The sequence below is a fragment of the Notamacropus eugenii genome, chromosome 3 (genome assembly GCF_028372415.1).
Source record: "Notamacropus eugenii isolate mMacEug1 chromosome 3, mMacEug1.pri_v2, whole genome shotgun sequence".
NCBI classification, from domain to species: Eukaryota; Metazoa; Chordata; class Mammalia; order Diprotodontia; family Macropodidae; genus Notamacropus; species Notamacropus eugenii.
Genome location: NC_092874.1, coordinates 175,883,861 through 175,903,028, shown reverse-complemented (window position 1 = coordinate 175,903,028; position 19,168 = coordinate 175,883,861). Strand labels below are relative to the sequence as shown.

The following is a 19,168-nucleotide window of genomic DNA, read 5'->3' as shown; positions in this document are numbered from 1 at the left end:
TCACGCTCACTGTAGGAATGACCAATTGGAAGTTTTAAACAAAGGAAAAGAAAAAGTAAAGAGTCATTAATTAAAGAAATAAACTAAGGTCAATGTATTGGTCAAAAGCTGCTTGATCAGTCTTTGATTTAAACAATTTACATAAAACAACTTTGTAAAAAATCTAGAATGTTTTCACAAACCTGGTTTTATAAACACATACACACACACAAATATACACATGTGCTTTGTAAAAATCTAGAATGTTTTCAGAAATCTGGTTTTATAAACACATACATACACACACAAATACACACACACATAATGTTTAATGCCAAACTGGGCATTGTTGTCACTCCTTGTAATAAACATAAGTAGTCTTCTGCATTTATCTCCTATCTTCAACATTTTTCTAAGTACCATCTGATTTTTAGCAGCTTACATATAAGCTCGAAGGAAAAGAGATCTAATGAAAATCTTCACCTCCAGGACCTACCTTTATCTTACAAAATTTCATTACTGACATTTTGGCCCAGCTTCCTCTTTAGACTGAGAATAAGAGCAATTCAAAATGAGAGAGCTAGAGTAGGATAGATTCAGAGCTGAGAGAGACCTTAGAGGTTACCTATTCCAAGGTCATCACCTTATAGGTGAGGAACCTGAGGACCACTCTGGCTGCCTAGAGTTGGTAGACTCCTTCGACACCAGACATCTCTGGCCCCTATGATTAACAACTCCATTCAAGCTCCCTGCTCCATTAACTGAGTATCAGACCAAAGGATGAGAGTTAGAAAGGAATTTAGTGGCCATCCATTTCATTTGGGAGATGAGAAGACAGAGACACAAAGAGATTAAATGACTTGGTCATTATCACACAGATAGTAAGTAGCAGGCTCAGTATTTGAATCCTGGCCTTCTGACAGCAAATCCAGAGTATTTTCTCTTGTGCCATGCTTGGCCTGACTTACCTCTCCCTATCCTAAGATGACAAACCCCCAACCTATGCTAATCTTAATCCTAAAATTCAGAATTTCTTCCTGACAGGATTAAAATTCTTTCCCCTGCATTACACTATCATTCTCATTGGATCAGGCAATCCGTCCCCAATTCCTACCCTTTTCTGTCTTCTCCTTCCATAGTCCTCCCTGGAATTCCAAGTCTAAGTTTCACAAACTTTGTGCAAACAATATATCCAGCCTTCATTCCTTTTCTGAACTCTAGATGTGAATTACTGACATCAGACAGCTCCATCTACATGTCCAAACCATTACATTTCTTCCAAAGTTTAAAGGCCTTTCTCTTTCTCTACTTAGAAACCATCAGTTTCCAAAAGTTCCAAGTTGTTTGTTTGTTTGTTTGTGTAAACAATAGATCCTACCCCTGGAAGCTCTCTAAAAGTAGGTTGTTCTAGGTCAAATCTTACTCAGGCCAGTCTGGTGGTGCAGACTGGAATGGGACATTTCCAGACCATCTAACACTTAAGGAGAAAAGCATTTATATAGCACCTACTATGTGTCAGGCACCATGGTAAGCACTTTATAAATACCGTCTCATTTTATCCTAACAAAAAGCTTACTTTTTACTTTACTTTTAGCATGGAAAGGATACTCAGCAGGGATACAGCATTTGTTTAAATAGACACAGTCCCACCATCTCCATACAGAAATCAGTATAACCAGAAGGGCTTTTTGGATCAGAAGGATGTACTGACTCATATGCAGTGGATATCTGTCAAATCTGAGGCTGTCCTTTCCAGGTCCTAAATGACTTGAAAGTCCTATCAAAGGATGGAACCCTAATCCCTGGACCCATCAAGTCTCTTCTAGCCTTTATTACCATGTGGGAATGGTGCAATTTCTAAATATGGGTGACTTCTAAGTTTTTGGAATACCCACAACATCAGAGATATTAAGGATATTAATAGCTGTGAGGGAGAAAGAAGAGTTATTGTTCCTCCCAAATCCCCTTTCTCTTGACAGCACCGTCATCCTTCCAGCCACTTAGGCTGAGGACCTTGGAGTTATCTTGCATTCTTCCCTTTTCTTACCCCCTCTGTCCCCACAGCCAACATCTCTCAAATCTATTCCCTTCTCTAAACTGAAAAAGCCTGGTGAAGTTTTGTTGCCGCTGCTTCCTTAGTAGTGCCTTGTCTCCTTAAAAATGTTGGTTGAGTTGAAATTCCCCTTCATCTTTTCTTCTCACAATCCTTCCATTCTTTGGTGCTCACAATAACCCATCTCTCTTTTCCTGATATTTCATTCCTTAAAAACACCCTAGTGTTGACTCTTTTTTCCCTCATGTTTCCTGACACAATCCAGAAGAGTCAGATACCCCTTAGACCCTACTGCTATTTCTAGATCTTTCCTGTCATCACTCGGCAATCTTTTCTCCTTTGATATTCACTCTATCTATCAATACATCATCTACTCTCTCCTCTCCTTTCCCAAACCTTAAACCTACTGCACTCTGAAGCTGGGATGCTAAAGGGCCCCTACCTAAGGGCTCTTCTGGACCCTTCTGGCTTTAGAGTGATTATCAGCAGTAACTGTTGCTGTTTCCCTCCCAACCTGGTGTCTTTCTTTTTGTTAGCCTCACTGGCTACCACTTAAACAGGCCCATTCAATGAATGAGCCATTACCTCACCTGCAAAGACCTTGGTTTAAAGGGGCCAAGGTCTCCCAGTGCATCTTGGGTCATCTCCCGTCATCCTGATGAATATCTGGTCACTGGATTCAGATGGCTCTGAAGGAGAAGTGAGGCTGGTGACCTGCATAGCCCTCCCTCACTCAACACAAAGTCAAGTGCAAGTCATGTCATCATTTCTCTGAAGGCCTGGTCTTCGGCAATGAAAGACAACTACACATCACCTACTAAGCTCTCAGTCACTCACTTCTTTCTGAAACTCAATACCTAGTTCACATTTTCATTTTAGTCCTAATTTCTGCCCTCATAATTAGTGACTTCAATATTCACTGTCTCTTTCAAAGCCCTGGCCTTAGAATTCATCAACCTCCCCAACCTGCATAATCTGTATTTCTCATTCCATATCTTAGTCACCATCAGCCAAACCCTTCACCTCTTTTCTTGTCATTGCTTAAATCCTTGCAAACCCCAAACCTGGATTACTCCTACCATCTCATGGTACAGTAGAAAGAGTGATATATTTACTCCTTCCCTCTTGAGGCATGGTAAAAAGTGTGATGCTTTTAAAGATCTATAAAAATGACCAGGTTGAGACAAGACGTAGAGAAACTATTCCAAACAGGAAAATATGTAGGTTTACAATCAATAATTTACCTTGCAAAGCTGAGTATAATATTACAGAGGAAAAAAATAGACTTTTAACACTAGAAGAACCAGGGTGTATTGACTGATGCAAAAAATACTGTAATTTTACTTTGAAATTAAAATTTTCATCTTACTACCTCTACTTTCTTTGCCTTATGAATTTAAAAAAGCGCACTGTTATCAACTGATACAGGTTGATCTGATTCTTTTAAGATATTCTTGAATTCTGGTTCTTCTAGTATTAATGGAATAGAGGACTTGCAAGTATTTCTGATGAAAAGACCAGAGCTGAGTAGGAACTTTGAAATACAAACATGAGATAAGAAAAACCTAGAAAAATAAACCTACTTCAGGAATTGGAAGGGGCTATACAATGATGTCATAGTAATATTCTCATTGGTGGAGAAGAAACAGCTGTCCCTTAAGAACCTTAATGTTTTCAAAAGGTATTGAGGGAACTACTTGAGAAAAACAAAGGACCTAGGGATGGATTGGTTTTGTTTTAAGGGTTTTGGAAAGGGAAAGAGAATAGAGGGAGTAGAATTTGATACTTCTCGTAATCGGGGTAAGTAAGGGAGAATATACAAACACAGAGAAAGGGAGTAGGAGGAGTAAAAAATCAGATAAGTCTCACTTAGCTGAAATAGACAAAGCAAGGTTGAAATCATACAAATATACCATTTGGCAAAGAAATACTTCAAATTCAAGGAAAATGAGCAGGAATAAAAAAGAAGAGTTAAGGGGGAGAAAAGAGTAATAAGCAAAATAATCACCCAGATCCTAATGGGAGTGAGTAAAAGGGGGAAAAAAACTATAATCAAAGGGAGCTCCCATCAACTGGGGAATGGCTGAACAAATAATTAATGCTGCATGAAGTATGCCAAACAAGAACAATTTATACGAGATTCATACAAAAACAGCAACATTGTAAAGGAAAACTGCTTTTAGAGACTTCAGTATTCTAAAACAATGCAATGACCATCTCTTCAGAGCATCAATGATGAAGTACATCACCCACTTCATGACAGAGATCAACAGATTCAACGTGCAGAAAGAGACATATATCTGTGAATTTGACTACTGCCAAATTTTTGCTATACTGATTTTTCTTTTCCTCCTTGTTTTTAATTTGGGGGGACGGATGTTTGAAAGGAGTGGATGATGTAGTAATGCCAAAATAAGAGAGCCTTTGAAACATTTTTAAGTGTACAGAAATAAACAGAAAGAAGTTCAGAAGGATAAAAAGACAAGCAGGAAAGGTTAAAAATAAAGTAGAATTTAATAAATACTTTCTAAAATGCAGTTATGAAACTGAAATTCACAATTTCATACACAATCATCTGTGTTTTGTACATATGAAAATGATCTTTTTGACTTAAATTTAGCATAAAAAATTAAATTTTAAAATCTTATGATATTTAGGTCTTTTAGTCTAGCAATATAAGTAACATGACATATATCCTAGAGGAAGTCACTAATTCAGGTGGAAGAGAACATTTTGCAATGCTTTTTGGTACACCAGTGATTACAGTATTTGTCTTCAGGTATCTGCATTAACTGATCAACAAAGATTTCTTAGGTCCTATATGCCAGCCACTGTGCCTGCCTTCAGAACAAAAAGATGAAAATGAAACTGTACCTGCCATCTAAGAACTTACATTTTATCTAAAAATAACACATAATATTTATACAAAATATATGAATATACAGAAAGTACTTTCAGTGCTGGGAGGCACTAATTACTGGAGCCTTAACAGTACCGGAGCTTAAGTGACGTTGAGGAGCAGGAGTAATTTTCAGAGTTGGAGATAGCCTGTGTAAAACCATGGAGATGGGAAACAGTGTCTCGAGTAGATGTGACAGAGGCGGGGTCAATTTGGCTAGACAATGGAGTGCATGAAGAGGAAGAATGAAAAACATGTTGAAAGGTAGGCAGGAGTCACAATGTGAAGACTTTCAGGTAGATGGCCAAGTGAGTGAAGAGAAAGGGACAAACGTTAGCTACATCATCGAAGTCAACTCACCAAGTCTGGCAACTGATTGGATACAAGGGGCTGCAGGGAGAAGTTTGAGGAAAAGTGAAGTCTTATATAAGTTATTGTGATTAAGAAAATAATTGTCCTCATAGTTACATACATTCCATTCAATTAGGGTTAAAAGTGTGAGAGCTGCATCATTTACAGGCCTGAGGAACAAAATAATGTTTTTGTTTTCTTTTAAATGCCAGAAAAAATAAGAGGAAAAGTCACAAAGGGTATATCCAAGGAAAATATTTTTATGTTTTTTTTAACAGAGCATTTTACAAAGTGTTTTACATTGTCATATTTGACGGGAAGTAGGAATTGAAAGTCTTCTTAAGCATCCTCATACATAATATTTCCTTTCCTTCCTCTGGGCACTTACATGTCTGGGCCCCCACATCAGGAATTCTTTCCTCCTCTCCCCTTTCCCTCACAAAATCCCTAACTTTCTTCAAAGGACAGCCCAGTGTCACCACTGTTTGAAAACTTTTCTGATCCTCTCCCCTATTTTAGATATTTTTCTCTTGAAAATGTTTTGAATTTATCTGTACACACTGTATCCTCCAGTAAACTGTAAGCACTGCTTTCACTTTTGTATTCACAATGCTTAGCATAGTAGAGGCTTCACAGATTTTAACTGAGTTGAATAACTGCCCTCATTTTACAGATAGGGAAACAAAGTCAGAGAGGTTTCACAACTGATCCTGAGGCTGGAACTCCAAGAGGAGTCTCCTGACTCTAACTTGTGTTCTTTCCACTGCATCATGGTAAAGGTTTTTGGGAAGAAATATGCCAATTAAGAAGTTACCGTTAAAACTGGGGAGAGTCTGTCTCCATAATGAATTTGCTGCTAGGAAACACTCATATCCACACTCTAGAAGAAAGATGAATTATGCAAATGTACCAATAAGTTTAGTACTCTGTAAAAGTGCAAACATCACTAAACAAAACAAGTAACATTTTCAAATGCACCATAACATCATGGAAGAAAATAATTCGTAAGACTACTGTCATTATAGACGACTATTCCTCTTTCTTTTGTTCTCCCTGCACACAGCACCGTGGATAGAGAGACTAGGGAATGAGAGGGACTCACTGTGAGTCTGATGGTGACCGCAGTGTGACCTTCACAAATACATCTCATCTCCTGAAGCCACTGTTTCCTTGTGTGTAAAAATGAGAAAGTTGTTCCAGATGACCTATAAGCTCTCCTGAGCCTGGAGAACACTCTCCTACAATGCTGAATAAAGTTCCTGAAGAAAAAACTATCAACTGCCTTATAGAAAACATTTTAGAATATCATTCTTTTAATAAAAGGTACAACGTTCCAAGACATATTACAAAAGGAAATAAAAACAAAGACAAAATTTAAAAATTGTACAACTTAAGATATTAATAAATCTGGATGAATTCCAAATATATTTTAAGATATACAGCAGTATTTAAATATTCTTTTGTCTTATACAAAAGAAACACCCTAACATGGTAGAGTCATACGTTGTTCTAGAGAACACCAATTTGATGCTTTGAAGATTTTTAAGGGCTTTTTACCAATTTCCATCCTCAGGCAAGTTTAGAGATATCCTCATATTGAATACCTTCAACTCGACGTCCCTTTAGAGGACCCTAAAAATTAAAAACAAAAAGTGTAAGTACACATGGAAGAAAGAACAAGAAAATGACAGCAAAAAGAGAGCAAGTCCAGCTCCTTTCTTCTACAACTGCCTTAAAATATGTAGTACCTAAAACTCCCTCAGTAAAAAAAAAAACTACTAAGTACTTACTATATGCCAGCACTCTCCTAAGTGCCGAGCATGTAAAGAAAGACAACATGCTTATGTGTATACAAGCTAATCACAGAGGGAAGGCAGTAAGGGGGAGAGCAGAAGGGAAAGGAAGGCAATAGCCTTGTGAAGGTGGGTTTCGAACTGAGTTCTGAAGGAAGGCAACAAACAGAATGAGGAGGGAAAGCATTCCAGGCATGGACGGTAGCGAGTACAAAGGGCTCCCTTTTTAGGAAATAAAGTTTCACGTTCAAGGACCAACAAGACACCACTAATATCCCCGTATCACAAAGTACTTGTTGGGGTTTAATAAAATGTAAGAAGATTAAAAAGGTAAAAAAGGGTCAGGTTATAAAGGACAAGTGAATTTTACCAAACATTTAAAGAACAATTAATTATAATACTATATAAAGTATTTGGAAAAAATGGGCAAAAAGGAGTCTGAACTAATTCCTTTTATGATACAAATACAGGCCAGGGGCCCAAACCAGGAAGGGCAAAAACTGAAAAAGAAAACAACCAATTTCCCTAATGAATATTGATGCAAAAATTTAAATAAAATATTGGCAAGGAGATTACAGAATTATATCACAAATATCACACACCATGACCAGGTGAGATTTATACCAGTAAAGCAAGGGTAGTTCAATATTAGGAAAACTACCAGCACTAATCCTAAATCAATAAAAATCATGAGCATTTCAATAAATGCAGAAAAAAGCCTTTGACAAAATATTTTTATTAAAAGCATTTGGAGAGCACAGGAATAAATGGAGCTAATCTTAAAATGATAAGTAATAATTATTTAAAAATACCAGCAAGCATTATACATAGTGGGGATAGGCTAGAAGCCTTCCCAAAACAATCAGGGCTAAAGCAAGGATGCCCATTACCACCACCATTATTCAGTATGACACTAGAAATGCTAGCTATAGCAAAAAGAGAAGAAAATGCAATTTAAGGAATTAGAATAGACAATGAGAAAACAAAACTATCACTCTTCACAGATGATATGATGGTATATTTGGAGAAACTCAGAGAATAAACAAAAAACTTGCTGAAATAACTTTAGTAAAGTTGTAGGGTATAAACCCACATAAATCATCAGCATTTCTACATATTACCAACAAAGAAACTCCACTTAAAATAACTGTAGACAATATAAGATACATGGGAATCTATCTGTCAAGACAAACACAGGAACTATATGAACACAATTACAAAACACTTTTCACACAAGTCAGATCTAAACAACTAGAGAAATATTAATTGTTCGTGGGTAGGCTGACCCCACGTAATAAAAATAACAATTCTACCTAAATTAATCTACTTATTCAGTGCCATGTCAATCAAACTGCCAAAAAATTATTTTATAGAGCTAGAAAAAACAAAACAAAATTTATCTGGAAGAACAAAAGGTCAGGAATATCAAGGGAATTAATGAAAAAAATGCAAAAGATGATGGCCTAGTCACACCAGATCTCAAATTATTGGCTAAGAAATAGACTGTTGGATTAGTGGAATCAATTAGACACACAATATACAGTATTAAATGACCACAGTAATCTAGTGTTTGATAAACCCTAAGATCCAAGCTTTTGGGACAAGAAGTCACTATATGACAAAAACTGCTGGGGAAAAACTGGAAAGCAATTTGGCAGAAACTAGGTATGGATCAACTTCTCAAACCATATACCAAGATATGATCAAAATAGGTACATGATTTAAACATAAGTAGTTTTAAATAAGCAAATTTGGGAGCATGGAATAGTTTACCTGTATGATCTATGGATAAGGGAAGAATTTATGACAAAACAAGAGAGTATTATGAGATTTAAAATTGATAATTTTGATATCATTAATTAAAAAGGTTTTGCACAAACAAATCAAATACAGCCAAGAATGGAAGTAAAGCAGGAAACTGGAAAAACATTTTTATAGCAAGCTCTTTTGATAAAGGCTTCATTTTAGAATACATAGAGAACTGAGTACCAGACACCCCTGCCCTATTAGTTTTCTTCTGTCAAACGAATCAAATGTCTTCATATTAAACATATGAAGGATTTTGAAAGGAGTTAATTCCTCTCATTTTACCACTCTACAAACATTTCAATCTTACTTCTTTATTATCTAAATTGTTGTCTTTAAAATCTACATTATAGTTTGTTGTTTTGTTACATTTGTAAAGATCTTCATTTTGGATTATTTATAGGATGTATAAAAAGTTGTAAATTAAAGAATTCATATTTTTGAACATTTTAAAATGGTTGTTTCTAGGTAATACACACTTACAGTTTCAATCATGACAGTAGCAGAAAAAGTCTTCTCACTGATAGATTCTAGGGTTGCTTCATTTCCCCTGTAGCCTCCATTCAAAACCAAAACTCTTTTTCCTAAGAAAAAAAAAGAAATGGGAAACTTCTCACAAAGAAAATATCCACTTTTATATTATATATATGAGAGGAAAATATAATTTCATCAGGAAGATCACAGTATTTAAGAAGTCATTTATTACACATGTAGAAACTGATGCCCAAAAATATACAGTGATTTAACTGAGGTCACATACCCCAATTCCTAGCCAAGGGCTAATAATAATAATAATAATAACCTTATCTTTAAATAAAAATGGCTGGTTTCCTCAAACACTGAAATAGCTTAAAATGTAATTTGTGGAAAGAAACATTTTTCTTACAAAAGCCAACAACAGAATATAAGAGGTAGAATGTAATATAGTAGAAAAAATGCCGGATTTGGATCCAAGGACCTCAGTTCAAGTCCCCTGTACAGAAAGGATAGTAGATTATTTAACTTCTTTAGGCCTCCCTGGCCCTCACCTAGGGAACTTACCTAGATCATCTCTCTCCAAACTTTTTTCAATTATGTATGCCTATCAGTAAAAAATGTTTAACACAAAACTCATTGGAAAAAAAGTCTTTAACACCCCCCCCCCCGCAATGTGTTTATTTATTTATAAATAATATATATGTCCTACTATACTAATAATTATAAAACACACAAAAAACCAGAAGTTTAGAAAAGACAAAATAATAATTAATCTCAGTGGCTCAGGTGCCATGGCAGTTAACTGAGTGACCCATGTCAAGACTTGCACTTTACCACATAAAACATAAGCAAATATACCAACAAAATGCAGCAAGAAGAGATTAAGAGAAATTCCATTTAAAATAACTGCTGACAATATAAAATACTTGGGAGTCTACCTGCCAAGACATATGCAAGGTCTTTATGAGCACAATTACAAAACACTTTTCACACAAATAAACACAGAGTTAAACAACTAGCGAAATATTAACTGTTCATGGATAGGCTAAGTCAACTGAAAATTCCACCTAAATTAATGTATTCAGTGCCATACCAATCAGACCCCCAAAGAATTATTATTATTTTTTTTATTTAACTTTTAACAAGGGTTACAAATTTTCTCCCCTTTTATCCCCTCCTCCCCCCCAAACCCAAGCTTTCTAATTGCCCCTGTGACCAATCTGCTCTCCCCTCTATCCTCCCTCCCTGCCCTTGTCTCCGTCTTCTCTTTTGTCCTGTAGGGCCAGATAGCATTCTTGACCCCTTAACCTGTATTTCTTATTTCCCAGTGGTAAGAACATTACATTTGATCCTAACACTTTAAGTTCCAACATCTTTAGCTCCCTCCCTCTCCACCCCTTCCCCTTGGAAGACAAGCAATTCAATATAGGCCAAATCTGTGTAGTTTTGCAAATGATTTCCATACTAGTTGTGTTGTATAGGACTAACTATATTTCCCTCCATCCTATCCTGTCCCCCATTACTTCTATTCTCTTATGATCCTTTCCCTCCCCATGAGTCGACCTCGGATTGCATTCTCCTCCCCATGCCCTCCCCTCCATCCTCCCCCCCACCCTGCTTGTGCCCCTGTCCCCCCCTCTCCTGTATTATGAGACAGGTTTTCCTATCAAAATGAGTGTGCATTTTATTCTTTCCTTTAGTGGAATGTGATGAGAGTAGACCTCATGTTGTTCTCTTGCCTCCCCTCTTTATCCCTCCACTAATAAGTCTTTTGCTTGCCTCTTTTATGAGAGATAATTTGCCCCATTCAACTTCTCCCTTTCTCCTCCCAATATTTCTCTCTCACTGCTTGATTTCATTTTTTTTTTAAAGATATGATCCCATCCTCTTCAATTCACTCTGTGCACTGTCTCTATGTATGTGTGCGTGTGTGCATGTGTGTGTGTGTGTACTCCCACCCAGTACCCAGATACTGAAATGTTTCAAGAGTTACAAATATTGTCTTTCCATGTAGGAATGTAAACAGTTCAACTTTAGTAAGTCCCTTATGACTTCTCTTTGCTGTTCACCTTTTCATGGTTCTCTTCATTCTTGTGTTAGAAAGTCAAATTTTCTTTTCAGCTCTGGTCTTTTCATCAAGAAAATTTGAAAATCCTCTATTTCATTGAAAGACCATTTTTTCTCCTGAAGTACTATACTCAGTTTTGCTGGGTAGGTGATTCTTGGTTTTAGTCCTAGTTCCTTTGACTTCTGGAATATCCTATTCCATTCCCTTCGATCCCTTAATGTAGAGGGTGCTAGATCTTGTGTTATCCTGATTGTATTTCCACAATACTTGAATTGTTTCTTTCTAGCTGCTTGCAATATTTTCTCTTTCACCTGGGAATTCTGGAATTTGGCCACAATGCTCCTAGGAGTTTCTCTTTTTGGATCTCTTTCATGCGGTGTTCTGCGGATTCCTTGAATATTTATTTTGCCCTCTGGTTCTAGAATCTCAGGGCAGTTTTCCTTGATAATTTCATGGAAGATGATGTCTAGGCTCTTCTTTTGATCATGGTTTTCAGGTAGTCCCAGAATTTTTACATTGTCTCTCCTGAATCTATTTTCCAGGTCAATTGTTTTTCCAGTAAGATATTTCACATTATCTTCCATTTTTCTAATCTTCTCACTATGTTCTGTGATATCTGTCTTTCTCATAAAGTCCCTAGCGTCCATCTGTACCATTCCAGTTTTGAAAGATCTATTTTCTTCAGTGAGCTTTTGAATCTCCTTTTCCATTTGGCTAATTCTGCTTTTGAAAGCATTCTTCTCCTCATTGGCCTTTTGAACCTCTTTTGCTAATTGAGTTAGGCTAGTTTTCAAGGTGTTAATTTCTTCAACATTTTTTTGGTTCTCCTTTAGCAGGGAGCTGATCTGCTTTTCATGCTTTGACTTCATGTCTCTCATTTCTCTTCCCAGTTTTTCCTCCACCTCTCTAACTTGATTTTCAAAATTCTTTTTGAGCTCTTCCATGGCCTGAGCCCATTGGGTGGGCTGGGACACAGAATCCTTGATTTCTGTGTCTTTGCCTGATGGTAAGCATTGTTCCTCCCCATCAGAAAGGAAGGGAGGAAGTGTCTTTTCTCCGAGAAAGTACCCTTCAATAGTTTTATTTCTTTTCCCTTTTCTGGGCATTCTCCCCAGCCAGTGGCTTGACCTCTGAATATTCTCCTCACACCCACCTCACCTCCTGGTCCTCCCAGCCAGCGTTTGGGGACTGAGATTCAAATGCTGCTTCCCGCCTTAGGGCTTTTGGGGGGGCAGGGCTGCTATTCAGTGTGAGAATTAAGTTCAGATGGTCAGGTCAGGGCAGGGCCGCCTCTCAGGCTCTGTTCCCTCAGGGGGTTTATGCACAGACCTTCCACAATGGATCCAGGCTCCCACCCGCTTGGGGAGCCCCTGTCTGCAGCCGCCTCTCAGCTTCTATCTCCCGGGGGGGCCCGAGCCATGGGGGTACCCCACTCCCCTCTCGACCCGCCAAAGAGACTCTCTCACCGACCCTCGTCACCTGTGGGTGGGGGGGCTTGTGCCGCCGCTGGAGGTCCCTTCCCTGAAGCCTGCTCAGATCTGTACCTCTTGAAGCCGCGGCAGCAGCAGGTCTGGGCTGGGCTCCGCGTCTGCAGCGCGATGGACCTTTTGCGAGAGGTTTGCAGGTCTCTCTGGAACAGAAATCTCCCTCGCTCCAATATTCCATGGCCTCTGGGTGCAGAATTCATGTTGAGCTGGTCCCCTCTAGCCGTTCTGTGGGTTGTGGGTTCGGAGCTATGTGTATGTGCGTCTTTCTACTCCGCCATCTTGGCTCCGCCCCTCCCAAAGAATTATTTTACAGATGTAGAAAAAATAATAACAAAATGTATGTGGAAGATGAAAAGGTCAAGAATATCATGGGAATCAATGACAAAAAGATGTGAAGGAAGGCAGTCTAGCAGCATCAGATTTCAAACTATATTAAAAAGAGATAATCATCAAAACCATTTGGTATTGGCTAAGAAATAGAGTGGTGGATCAGTGGAATAGTTTAGGGTCACAATACACAGTAGTAAATGATAACAGTAATTTAGTATTTGATAAACCCAAGGATCCAAGCTTTGGGGACAAGAAATCACTATCTGACAAAAACTACTGGGAAAATTGGTAGCAGAAAGTAGGCATACACCAACATCTCATACTATATAATAAGCTCAAAATGAGTATGTGATTTAGAGAGTGACATCATAAGCATTCTAGGTGACAATGGAAAATTTGCCTGTAAGATCTATGGATAAGAGTTTATGATCAAACAAAAAATAAAGAGGATCACAAGAAGCAGAATGGACAATTTTGATTACATGAAACTGAAAAGGTTTTGCATAAACAAAACCAATGTGGCCAAAATTATGAGGAATGCAAAAGTCTGGGGAGAGGGAGGATTTCTAGTAAGTCTCTGATAAAAGTCTCATTTCTCAAATACACAGGGAACTGAGCCAAATCTACAAAAATAAGAATTATTCCCCAATTGACAAATGATCAAAGGATATGAACAGGCAGTTTTCCAATGAAAAATCAAAATCTATCAATAGTCACATGAAAAAAATTCTCTAAATCACTAATAATCAGAGCAGTGTAAATTAAAACAACCCTTGAGGTACCATCACACACCTACATATTGGCTAACATGACAGAAAAGGAAATGACAAATGCTGGAGGTGATATGGAAAAACAAGAAAACTAATTCACTATTGATGGAGTTGTAAACATCCAATCATTCTGGAGAACAATTTGGAAATATACCAAAGGCCCATCAAACTATGAATACCCTCTGAACCACCAGTACTACCCACTAGGTCTGTATCCCAAAAGATCAAAGAAGAAAGAAAAGGACCTATGTTTACAAAATATTTATAGAAGCTTCTTTTGTGGCAACAAAGAATTGGAAATTGAGGGGATACCCATTAATTGGGGAATGGCTGAAAAAGCTGCAGTATATGATTGTGATGGATACCATTGTGCTATAAGAAATGATGAGAAGAATGGTTCCAGAAAAACATGGGAAGTCCTACATGAACTCATGCAAAGTGAAGTGAACAGAACTAGAACATTATACATAGTAGCAGCAGTATTATAAGGACGATCAACTGTGGCTACTCTGATCAATATAATGACTGAGGACAGTTCTGAAGGACCCATAATGAAAAATGCTATCCAAATCCAGACAGAGAAGTGAAGTATAATTTTTTCACTATCTTTTTCACTTCTTTCCTTTTATTTTTGCAACATGGCTACTATGGAAATATGTTTTGCATTAATTTCACATAATTGATACACTGCTTGCCTCCTCAATGGGTGGAGAAAGGGCTGGAGGGATGGAGAGAACTAGGGCCTCAAAAAACTTTTTATAATTAATGCTAAAAATAAATAAACAATTGATTGCTTTTGAGGGCCTGCACTTCAGAAAAATCAATGTTGCAGCTGTGTGAGGGATATACTGAGGTTCAGAGACACCTGAGGTGAGGTGACAATCGAGACTACTGCAGTAACCCAGTCAGAGGTAACAGGAACCCAAAATAGGGTGGTGGCTGTATGAGGACAAAGAAGACACATGGAAGAAATATGGAAGTCAAACTGATAAGATTTGGCAACTGATTGGAAACATGGATGTAGGATGAGGGAATGTGAAGAGCTGAAAAAGATCCCAAGGTAGTAAAAACCTGGGAAATGGGTGGCCTAAACAGTAACAGGGAAGTTTTAAAAATGAGTTTGGAGGAAAAAAAAATGATATCTGTAATTTCCTTTCATCCATGCCTGCTCATCCTTTGTCTCACTTAAAATGAAAACAGTGAGACAAGACTTAACCACTAGCTGCTGCACAGATGGCCCTCTGAGGGATACCTGCTGAAGTTCAGGTGATCTGGAGGAAAGAGAAAGAAGATGGAACTTTTCCAACAGCACCTGAACAGGTACAGTGGGTAGTGAATAGTGGGTAGTGAATAGTTAAGGCTATAAGTGAAATAAGGAGCTGATGCCTAACTAAAAAAAAGGAAAACAGAAGTCAGCACAACAGATGGAAGAGTCTTAGAGGATAAAAGTGGCTGGAGATAAGTCACATGATTAATGGGGCTACTGATTAATTATTATAGTGAGGAAGGGACAATACCTATCTTTTGACTGGCAAGGCCAGCACTTTGAAGACCACTGGCCTGGATGACCTTTAAGATTCCTTCTAAGATGAAATTTATAGGCATCATTTATTTAATTATATTTTAAAAACAATGAATCAAATCACTTTTCATTATGCTCCCAAGAGCCAAAAAATCTTTCCCTGTTCAGTTTCCAGTGGAAAATTTTTTATTATTAGAATGAATAAAATAGGACTTTTATGTAAAATAAAAAATAATTATACAAGGCGGGGTGAGAGAAAAGTAAAAACAAAAAATATTTTAAGAAGTCAAAATTTGGGAAGTAGTATTATAATTAGCATCATTATTATCAGAAAAGCAGTATATGTTCAGTAGGACACATAGGGTCAACCTTAGACTCAATTAAGACCTAATTTCACAATTGGCCTCTGAAAAATATTGTGTGACCACAGACAAATCACTTAACCTATCAGCACCCCAGGTATCAGATTATAAATTACAAATGAACTATCAATATGCAATAGTGAAGGGAAGCTCCACATTAGAAGCATCCTTCATGGACAAATTACATGTCATTTCTAGTACATAAAAAAAACTTTCAAATTTTCTTTGCACCTTATGCAAAAAAACTTGTACCAGGAACTCAAGTTAAAAGAGGAAAAATAAGTTTAAATGCCCTAGCACAGTAGTGGCAGCATTCAACTTTACAAGAAGAGAAAAAATACTGGAGAAAATTAGAAGACCAATGCTGTAACATTATGTAAATAACTCTCTTAGGTAAAGAATGAGTATGCAGAGAAGATCCATGAATCTATTCAAATTCCATTCATTTATGACACTGTATTCCCCTTTAGAAACTGACAAAAAAAAATCTAAAAAGAAAATCTTATCCATGACCCTTAAATGAAGGTACAACATGAATCTAAGAATGAAATGAATCATTTTGATGGCATAGAAATTACAGATTTGCAAAGAGATTTACCTGGTGCTGGTATTACTGTCTCTAAATGGGTCTGGTCAAGTTTTAGCTTGTCTCCAGAATCGATCATCTTTACCACTGCTGTGTATTTGTCAATTACTTCCTGTGCATAAAATTAACATTTTAGCAAAGAAATTTTGAAAAACCCAGACAGAAGATAAAAATTACAGCTTTATCAAAGGAACAATAAAATCACTCTACAAACTTCAAGGTCTAAAGGTTTTCCAAGGTCCAAAGTTTTCCAAGGTCCCAAAATGGCTTCAAATCTAAAGTTTCCAAAACTAAACCTAGATCAATGCTTACCTAAGAGAGAGGTTGGGAAAATTCAAGGCAATTTTTAAGAATGAAGTATAAGGGCTAACTGTGCCCAATTTGAAGATATACATGAGGCAGAGTGTTACTATATAGTTAGTTTAAAAAAAATTAGAGAATATAGTTTGTGTAAGTACTCCATCAGAATGTTAATAATACTCCAGAGTCCCACTAAAGTAAAAAAATCTTTGTGCTTTCTCATTCCCCAATTGGTAAATAGGTCAAAGGATATGAAGAAGTAGTTTTTTGATGAAGAAATCAAAACTATATATAGTCATATGAAAAAATGCTCTAAATTATTATTGATTGGAGAAATGCAAAAGAAAACAACTTTGAGATATCATTTTACACCTATTAGAATGATAGAAGGGGAAATGTTGAAGGGGATGTAGAAAAACTGGAACATTAATACAGCATTAGTGGAACTGTGAACTGATTCATTTTGGAGAACAATATGGAGGGGAAGAAAGGGGAGGGAGAAACAAAGCGAGCAAGTCATGTTGTCCAATTGGAAGCCTGGTCCCTAGTAGGCAGCCTCTTCTCTACTCACAGAGGTGGCTATTTGCCCTTTATTCTCAAAAAGGAACATGACATCAGAGACGTGATGCCATGACATGCAAGTGAACTGAATATGCTCTAAGATATTTGGAGCAGCTCTCTTTGTGGTAACAAAGAACTGTAAATTACGGGGATACAGCTCAACTGGGAAAGAGCTAAATAAGTCGTGGTATATGACGGTGATGGAATATTACTATGCTATCAGAAATGACGAGATTGGTGATTTTAGAACATGGAAGGACTTTTATGAAATAATAAAGAGTGAAATAAGCAGACCCAAGAGAACGTTATATACAGCAAGATTGTTCTAAGAACAACTTTGAACAACAAAGTCAATTTAAGTATTGTAAATACTCAAATCAACTACAAAGGACCTATGAAGGAAGATGCTATCTGCCTCCAGAGAAAGAAATAATAAATAGAAGTATACATAACATGGCTTTACACATATATACATATTGTGTGTGTGTGTGTGTGTGTGTGTGTATGTGTGTCTAATAGTAGCCTTCTCTAAGGTGGGATGGGGAGGGAAAGAGAAAAAAATAAAAAGTGTACACCAGAGACCAAAATAAAACTTAGAGAGAAGCACAAAAAAGCAAAATAGCTTTAAAAACAATGTATAGTATCTATTACATAATTTTTAAAAAAATAAACAGTGAATGAAAATTCAGTTTTATATTGAATCCTCTTTTTATGTTGTGCTGTATACATGAAAATTGTTTTTGTCTTTATGTATTTAAGTTCAAAATAAATAAAATTTTTTTAAAAAGAGTATAACATCCTTTGCATATGAAGATGAATGTATGCTATTGATCCACCATTAAGAGTTTGTATTTTTATTTGATTTTGAGAGATAGTGATGGGTTGCCCTGAGTTATTAACACTGACTAGATCAGTTCCCTTTGTGAAGATCACCAAAACTTTGAGATAGTAAGTCACTTTAGACTCAATTTGACATATATTAAGAAGAGATCATTAAGTACAATGTTCTATGTTTGGTACAGGGAAGTATAAAAATAAAATGAAGACATGATCCCTGCTTGAAAGCAGTTTATAAAAGTAGAAGAGATGACATGCATATAGATAATTAATACAAATTAGAAGGCATTAAGTATAAAGGTTGTAAATAGGTAGCTAGGTGGCACAGTGGCAGTGTTGAACTTGGAGCCCAGAAGACCCAGGTTCAAATCCTGTTTCAAATAATTACTGATTGTGTGGACTTACAACATCTTACAGACTTTTGCAGTCTCAGTTTTTTCATCTGTAAAAATGGGATAATAATAGCACCTATCTTCCCCCATTAGATAGAAGCCAGGGACTGCCCTTCTTATTTATATTTGTATGCTCAGAGCTTAGGACAGTGCGTAGCACATAGCAGGCACTTAATCAATGTTTATTGACTGATTTCACAGTTTATTGTGAGAAGCAAATGAGATAATGCAGTAAAGTGCTTTGCCAACTTTAAAGCACCATGTAAATGCTGCATCATCATGAACAGTGGTCCTGGAAAAGAGATGAAAAAATGTACCTCCCTATTTTACAGTGTTACATAAATCCTAGCTATCTTCATCATCACAATCACCACCATCACCATCATCATTATCACCATCACTACCTTCAACGAAGAGATGGGGAACTAAGGATGTGGATTATTTCATATGTTGTCAGGCATAGATACATATTGGTTGGTTTTGTTAAACTTGAAAATAATTTTTAAAAATTTCTGTTACAAGGAAAAGGTATCAATTTTATAATTTCTTTTTAAATATAAAGGCAAAATCCCAGCAAAGTACAAAGAGACTGAGA

The 19,168-nt window shown here is 36.9% G+C and overlaps 1 protein-coding gene across 1 annotated transcript in view; it reads right to left on the bottom strand.

Moving 5' to 3' along the window:
• Window positions 1–5,522: 5,522 nt before the first annotated feature.
• KIN (Kin17 DNA and RNA binding protein) overlaps window positions 5,523–19,168 on the bottom strand; it is a 41,992-nt gene continuing 28,346 nt past the window's right edge. The window contains exons 11-13 of the mRNA XM_072653404.1: window positions 16,496–16,595; window positions 9,365–9,465; window positions 5,523–6,914 (exon numbers count right to left, since the gene is read on the bottom strand). Coding sequence (XP_072509505.1) covers window positions 6,852–6,914; window positions 9,365–9,465; window positions 16,496–16,595 — 264 coding nt within the window. The 3' untranslated portion in view covers window positions 5,523–6,851. The remainder of the gene's footprint in view (window positions 6,915–9,364; window positions 9,466–16,495; window positions 16,596–19,168) is intronic.